The sequence below is a fragment of the Palaemon carinicauda genome, chromosome 29 (genome assembly GCF_036898095.1).
Source record: "Palaemon carinicauda isolate YSFRI2023 chromosome 29, ASM3689809v2, whole genome shotgun sequence".
Taxonomy (NCBI): domain Eukaryota; kingdom Metazoa; phylum Arthropoda; class Malacostraca; order Decapoda; family Palaemonidae; genus Palaemon; species Palaemon carinicauda.
The window spans coordinates 76,225,027-76,233,489 of NC_090753.1; the positions used below are offsets into that span (position 1 = coordinate 76,225,027).

At 34.2% G+C, this 8,463-nt stretch overlaps 1 protein-coding gene across 2 annotated transcripts in view; it reads right to left on the reverse strand.

The window, feature by feature from the left end:
• Positions 1-8,197, reverse strand: part of Myo31DF (Unconventional myosin ID) — a 146,906-nt gene extending 138,709 nt beyond the window's left edge. For both annotated transcript variants that reach the window (XR_011040393.1, XM_068352792.1), the window contains exon 1: positions 8,038-8,197. Coding sequence is in view for 1 of the 2 variants with exons in the window: in XM_068352792.1 (XP_068208893.1) it covers positions 8,038-8,126 (89 nt within the window). In the remaining variant the exon portion in view is untranslated. The remainder of the gene's footprint in view (positions 1-8,037) is intronic.
• Positions 8,198-8,463: the final 266 nt, after the last annotated feature.

The window sequence follows — 8,463 nt, forward strand, 5'->3', positions numbered from 1 at the left end:
AATTAGATCATTCACACAAAAGCTATAAAAACTTTAAAAAATCAAGAGGAAGATAAATAAGATAAAACAGCTTACTGAGTATACCCCCAAAGCAAGAGAACTCGAATCTAAGAAAGTGGAAGACCATGGTACAGAGGCTATGGCACTACCCAAGAGAAGAGCTGCTTACCATATCTCTTCTACCCATTTCTCAAACACTGGACTGTGCCGTTGCTTTTCTGGGTATTAGAAACCAAGACAGTTATTCTTTTTAATGCTATAAGTTTATTTAACTTCCAATTACCTGTTTGCCATTTTTATAACTTTAGCTTTCATTATTTTCCTTTATTAAATATCTCAAAAATATTCTACCTTATAGAATGTCCAGTTAAACTGACTCATCACAAGAAATTCCCAGTTTATATCTTAAAATAAAATTCGTCATTGACTCAAGACTTATAACGCAATATAATACTATAAAACGAGAACGCCAAACGTTTAAAATGTTGTCGAAATCCTACTTCTAAAGCGGATATCCTTGTAAACAATGACGCAATTCTTTGTTTACACATTTGCAAAAGGATATGTTTAAAGGACACATTATTTTCGAAGCATAGTACATCCTGAATGTCACACTCTAATATCTTTAACATTCACATGATGGCAGACATAGCCTTTTTTACATTTTTCTGATTCGAACTGAATTAGAATAGGAATGAAATATTAAAAAAATAAATCATATAAATCTTACCAAGAAACTTTAAATACACGAGATAACCTATTTTAGCCATAGTACAAGTAACAGAATAAGTATTTAATGGCGTCAACCCCATTGAGGTGCCAAAAATTAGGTACAGTTGCCTTCATTAATTCACGTACACTGACGTCTGCCTAGCTTCCCCTGAAGTGTACTAGAATTAATGAAGCCAACTGTATATAAAAAAAACTTGAAATTAATAAAAAAAAAAAAAACATTGCACATACAAGGAATGCTGTATCATATGAGGAAAAATGTAGATATAAAATAGAAAAATATTCGAAACCAGAAACGCAAGTAATCGCAAAGACAAAGTCTAAATCAACTTGAAGCTTTGTCTGTTTCTCCTCTTCGTTTTGTCACAGACTTATCAAACGTGTTCTATTTCAAGTAGGAAAGACTAAATACAAAGTCTTGTGCGTTTGTTTATAAACAGAAATTTAGGGACTGAGGCACCTATACAACAAATAAAAGGCATACACAAAAGGGACTAAAATAGAAGTAAAAAGCTGGAGATATTCAAGAAGAAATTGAAGTTTAGTCAAAAGAAAATTCAGACAGATCGTCAAATCACAACAAACAAATACAAAATAACTGATAAAACACCATCGAAGACATAGCAGGATAATCACAATATCAATGTAAAAACCTTAATACGGTGATGCTAAAGAAGTTGAACATATAAAAAGGAAGAAAGAAATAAGACTAACAATAGATGAGACAGCTGCTTTACATAATCTTAAGTACCGGCTAAAATATGTCTCAAACACACAGAAAACATTGTACAACGCGCTCCCAAAGCGATGTCCTTTTTTCCCAAGAGGGGAATTGGACGTGAAATATGATGATAGCCATAACCCCTTTCGTAGAATCGACTTCCGTTCCCTTCTTCTCAAACTACTTTTTTATATCTTCCACTCTGGGTTAACTATAGTTCATTTCTTTTATCGAGGCAGATTTGCACCGACTCGCAGCGGTGCCCTTCTAGCTCGGAAAATTTTCCTTAGAATTATCTCGTCCAACCAATCAGCGATCAGGAAACTTTTCCGAGCTAAAAGGGCACAGCTGCGAGTCGGTGCAAATCTGCATCGCTAAAAGAAATGGACTATAGGGACAATAATTTTCCTCATCAAATACATACAGTAATACAATGAACACATCCTTATTCTCTCAAATGTTCTATACTACAAAGTATTCCTCACATTTTAATTCAGCTTGTGACCAAATAAAGGAATGACCTCGTCAAACAAATAGCTGAATTGGTAGAACTTTCAGTTTAAACTAAGTGCAAATGCTCTGCTGAGCAAGTGGACTCGAATCTTGCATCATAGTTAATATGTTAACTATCTGTTTGACATTTTTATCTTTCTTAATATACTCTATATTTCTCATTTCTCTTTTAAAGTTTATTCTTTACAAGTCACTTTCTATTCTGGACTGGGGTGCATTGTCTGTTGGGGCCCTTAGGTTATGGTTGCAGCTTGGCTAACAACAACAATCAATCCTCAATAATGTAAGTATAACAAGGATAAAACAAATTCACAACGTTATGATATAATTGTACTCAAGTAAAAATATATTAATGCATTCATTTTTCTAATATTATTCATAATAATCCTTTTGAAAAGGTCAAGAGCCACTCACACACTTAACATGCTTAAAATAACCAAAACTGATTCTTCAGGGACCAAAGGAAAGACAACAAATAAGCCTTATTTTTTCTTTTTTAAAGTCAAAACAAGCTTCGTCTCAGACCATCACTGTTGAGATATCAAGTTTACAGAACAGAATTACCAAAACCCCCTTCCCAGACCAACGGAGAAAGACCACAAATATAATTTTTCCCATTTTTTCTCCATGGATAATTCTTGACGGCTAAGGTGATTTCTTAGGGCTACAGAAAGGGGGAGTGTTAGGTAGGCGGGGCAAGAGTTGATTGATCGTTAAAGACAGAGAGACCCCGGGGAAGGAAACGGGCTATTTTAAGAACCGAAGCACCAGTTGGGGATCTGGGATTATTTCCTTCAGGAAATCGTTTTACTCTGATGCGTTCATTTGCTACATTTAAACTGTTCAGTCATAGGGACGTTTTGTCATTTAACACGTGGCTGCATATATCCTTCAGGATCACAGTGGCCAATTGAATGATTCTTAATAATTATTCAATTGTGAAGTAAGAATTGTCCCGCCGAGACCCTCCTGTTTTCGCTATGTTATTTCAACGAGACTCGCTACAGTAAATTCTCCCAAAAAGACAGAGCAAAAGATCCCACGGGAATACACAGTAAATCACGCAATAATACAAATAGCCAAAACTCTCCAAAATACCCGTAACAAACCTTGTTACATTCATGTGGCGTTTATGACACACGCTGGAAATTTCATAACCGCTATATTTTTTCCATAAAAATTACTTTTCACGTAATACATGCAAATTGTAGCACTCCCCTAACAGTCTGAGTGATATGGTACTGAATATCTCAGCTTTCTATACTGAAAAACGTTATAAATATGTCCTTTAGTTCCTAGCCATTTAAGAAATCTATCTACAGAATACAACCAGTAGTTTTCATATATTTGTGTTACTATTAACGAGAGTGAAAGGACATGTCTGAGGATTTTGTCCTGCAATGGACTAGTTACGGCTTATAATGTTGAGGTACATACACATTATATATAATATAATATAATATAATATATATATATATAATATATATATATATATATAAAATGTGTGTCCACAGAGGTTGCAAAAAAGCAGGGGGAGGAAGAGAAGACGATGGATCGACGAACTAAAGAAGATTTACAGGTATAAAGTGACATAGAAATACCATAAACAGACGCGAGTAGAAGAACATGTTTGAGGATATTGTCCTGCACTGGACTAGTTACGGCAAATGATGATGTTGGTGACACACACACAAACACACACATATATATATATATATATATATATATATATATATATATATATATGCTAGTCATCATGCAGATACTGTGGTGGTCGCAGGAACACGGCGACCGCGAAAACTACCACCATCACTAAATGACGATCCAAGGTCACGCACGATGGAGACAGGAGCATCATCATCATCATCTTCTACAACACTTAAGATCAGAGACCTTGAAAACGCTCCCATACATTTTCCTCCCCAAGATGATGCTGAGAGAACTCAAGTTTGACGTTGTTAATAGTTTATATATGACATATCTCTTTTGACATTACTTTTTTAGAATGATTTATTGTTCATTTGTTCTCTTCAGTTATTTATTTCCTTATTTCCTTTCCTCACTGGGCTATTTTTCCCTATTGGAGCCCCTGGGCTTATAGCATCTTGCTTTTCCAATTAGGGTTGTAGCTTGGATAGTAATAATAATAATAATGCGCAGAAATACAACCAGGTGTACTTAAGAACAAGGATAAACAAATTCGATGGCAAATGAAATCTACAACAAACTCTAGGCTGAGATGGAGTGACAAAACTTCAACAAAAAATTAAAAGGTTCTCTATATAATAAAATACAAGTGATTGGCTATAGATTAGTTCACCAAACGTTTAGCTGGGCTCCACAAGGCACTAGACGAGTTGGAAGACCCAGGCTTACATGGCTGACTATGATGAGCGAAGTAGATGACGATGAATGGAGAAGTACTGAATCAAATTTAAAAGCTCATGATAGAGACGACTGGAGAAATCTAACCGAGGCCCTTTGGATCAATTTGCGCAGGAGATAATATATATATATATATATATATATATATATATATATATATATATATATATATATATATATGAGTGTGTATATATAATGTATATACACATACATGTGCATATATGAATATTTAGCTGTCAAATATGACGGGTCATGTACACACAAATATAATATACGACATAAAAAAATAAAGGTATGACACGGAAGAAAGAATTATTCATGAATAGAATAAACACTATCAGATAAATGGGTCTGCCAAATGATAAAACATGAAATCAGAATGAGGACTTCTCACAATACAAGAGATGATGAGAACAGGCGTGGGATTAAAGTTCCGCAATTAGCCTACATAAAGAGATCTCCATGGTTACGTATGGGGCCAGAGAAGCCCTTGGTAGTTAAGCCCCATTGCTTCCTCGAGCGTTAACCGTTTCCTACGAACGGTTCCAACCTAGGAGATAGATTTTAAAATTAGATAAGAAAAAACTGCAGGACTCTTTGAAGTACTTTGATCCACCCAAGATTTCATGATTATGACAAATGTCAAGTGACATATCTAAATTTCACACTTTAACCAATGATCGGTTAAAATAAAAATTCAGCGAGTAAAAAAAAAAAAAAAAAAAAAAAAAAAAAAAAAAAAAAAAACCGCATCGAGTAGAAAAAAAAAACATACAATGCGGGTAACAATACCCACATCATATCACGTTTATTTAGTAGGCAATGTGACTAATGTAACAAGACCAGCATGTATTAATCATGGACAATTGTTCATATACCATAACCACTGTCTAAGATTAGAACTTTGAAGTAAAACAACTGCATATATTACAAGTAGGATAAAATTTTCCCAACCTTTCTTATGCTAATGAGATTGAATAATTAAACCTATAACTATCAAAACTAATTACACACACACACATATATATATATATATATATATATATATATATATATATATATATAAATATATATATATATATATATATATATATATATATATATATATATATATATATATATATATATATATAGACACATACATACTCGTATATATTTAAGTGTTGACACTTGGCTCACCAAGACAAAATATTCTTAAAGGTCCCCCAAAAACACTATCTAACGTTTACTTCGTTGATATAAAGGCAAGCAGACCTCAAACTGATAAAAGCTACAGGCTATCGTATCAACCTCCCCAAAGGCTACTGAATTAAACGTTGAAATAATTATTCTGAAGGGTGGTCCTTCTCTACCCCTCACATCAACATATATTGAATTTCCAAAAATAAATACCACCCGCCAACCGCAGCCCCACCCCCCTCCCCGAGAAAAAAAAATGAGAGTAACGAATGACCAGTGTTGTGCTTAAAGTTCCACGGAATTTGAAGGCAAAGTCACTTTTTGTTCCAGCGTCTTTCCATAAAATACATTCTTCGCGTTACAGCATCCAAGTTTCTTGACAGTTCCCGTCAAGGATACGGAGTAGTTTTGATAACGTCATAAGAACTGTAGTCATACCTGAGCAATTGATGCCCGTGTATCGTGATGAGGTTAGCATGGCACGATTCACGATGTCCTAAATAAACACACACACAAATATATATATATATATATATATATATATATATATATATATATATATATATATATATATATACTGTATATATTATATATATACATATATATACACACAAGTACAATTCATTTGGGTAAACTTAGGAGTCATATATGACTTTTAAATAACTTTGTTTATTTGTAAGTAATATTTTGCGAAATAATAATGAAAAAAATATTAATAACTAGCCAACACACTATTTATTTTTGAAAAGTACAAAATATATGATAGTCTAGACTCAACAGCAATAAATACGGATAGGTATTAAACATCTCTGTACAGTCATACAAAATCATAACTTATTCGTAATATATTGCAAACTTGGGTAGCCTCAAAACAATTTGCCAGCAGTCAGTCAGGTAATAATTTGGCTTTGGATGGAACTATTGAATAACATAAGGACCGAGTTCCCTCTGGGAGACAACCAGTTTGGGAAATTCATGACAGCAATACCCAAGGACACATTCCACGTATGAAAACAAAAAATCATAACACTGCAAGGAAACAACATTAAGACAAAATTAGCACCTAAACTATACCGTTACTTTATAACGTCAAAACCTGCTAGACTGGAAGGCTAGGAAAAAATACATTAAATTACTGTTTTACGTAAATGTCAAACGAGGTACTTAAAACATCATCCCTATATCTCAAGAGGAATCTTTGGGGCGTAACTTAACTGAACAGGTGTATACGAAAGCCTAAACACAGCCACTTAGAGAGCCCCGCCCTAAAGAGCCATACCCATAGGCCTAGACCAATATATTGGCTACTTGGCATTTCTGGATAAATCATTATATGAATAATGAAATAATAGGATACTAACATTGGTTTGATTATAATACACCCCCATCTCTTGGGTTTAAACCTCAAGTGTTGGCATTTATGCTAAGAATTATTACTTTGTTTTTTTTTTGTTTTTTTTTTTTTTGCTAAAAGCTTCAAGAATAATTTAATATTTTTTTAACTTTTATTTAAAATAACAAAATACAATATTTACATTTTGTCAATTAAATAGTTGAACACAAGAATTCCTTTGTAACAAGTTTCTTCAATTTTTCCTTAATAATTTTTCCTTTAATAATTAATTGGTAATGGTGTTAACCAGAAGCCTAAACCTTCTATTTTACCAGGTCTTATAATCATAAAATTATTATGTGGAACTGTAGGCTACCATAGGCCTACTGCTTATCCCCTTAGGCCTACTGGTGTATTTCGGGGATATGAAAAACACTAGACCCACAATTTAGCAACTTTCGTCTATTAGGATCCTTATAAATCTATAAATAGCATATTCCACTTGACCAGTGAGTCCCAAGTAAGGTTAATTCAAAAGTTCAAGGTACTTTATTTTAACTTTCACTTGGACAGTTAATCAACTAGATTTCGTTCGAAGTTCATCACGTGTTACTTATTTTCATTATCAACATTACGAGCTAACCTACAAACTAATTGTAACAGAAGGGTGCTAAAAGACCACTGGCTCCAACACAGAAAAATAGCCCAGTGAGGAATGGAAACAATGAAATAAATAAAATACAAGAGAAGCAATGAACAATAACAACATCTCAAGAACAGTAGGCCTAACATTACATTAGATCTTTCATACATGAACTATAAAAACTTCAAAACAATGGAATAGATAAACCCAGGTGAATAGATAAACCCAGGTGAATAGTTGTCTGTTAATGTTATTAACTTTGACAGGAAACCACAACAAAACGTCTTTTATTTTCAAATATATTTTAATTTAACGCATGCATTTGCTACCCATGGCTAACCAGCACATATGTTAATTTCATAAAGTAGTGATCACACCGACGAGGATAGTAACATAAAATATTAAAAGACAAAAACAAGAAAACCGGGTACAAAAGGCAAAGACGTTGTGAGCAGCGCTCAAATCTCCAAGACACGAACCGATCGCCCAACACATTTCTCCTGCAGAAGTTTTAAACAAATAAGATTGTACCTGACTCTTAGGTTATCCACGAAGGCTCTCGTCGATATTTCATCCAAGAGAACCGCATCTCCTATCCCAACTTCTTCGTACGAAGCCATCGAAGTTGCACCGATGGCTCAACGAAAACCGACAACCTTCCTACACCACTGTCAAACGTGAACTGACTCGTGACGTCATTCCTAACGTAGTATAAGCAGGCTAGCAGCAAGAGTCGGATGAAATTCTACCGTTTAGCGTTAGCGTTACCATGTCGGAGTCTAGAACACACTTTTATTGTTTTATATATATTTCTAATGAATCATTATACCCTCCATGACCATTCTCTAGTCTAAAACCTTCCTAAAGCACGAAATAAGTTAGTTATCGGCAACTAGCCGGTGCGGGAAATTTGAAAGTGGCTGGCGGGTGACAGGGCAGCAGCTGAAGGTCACATGG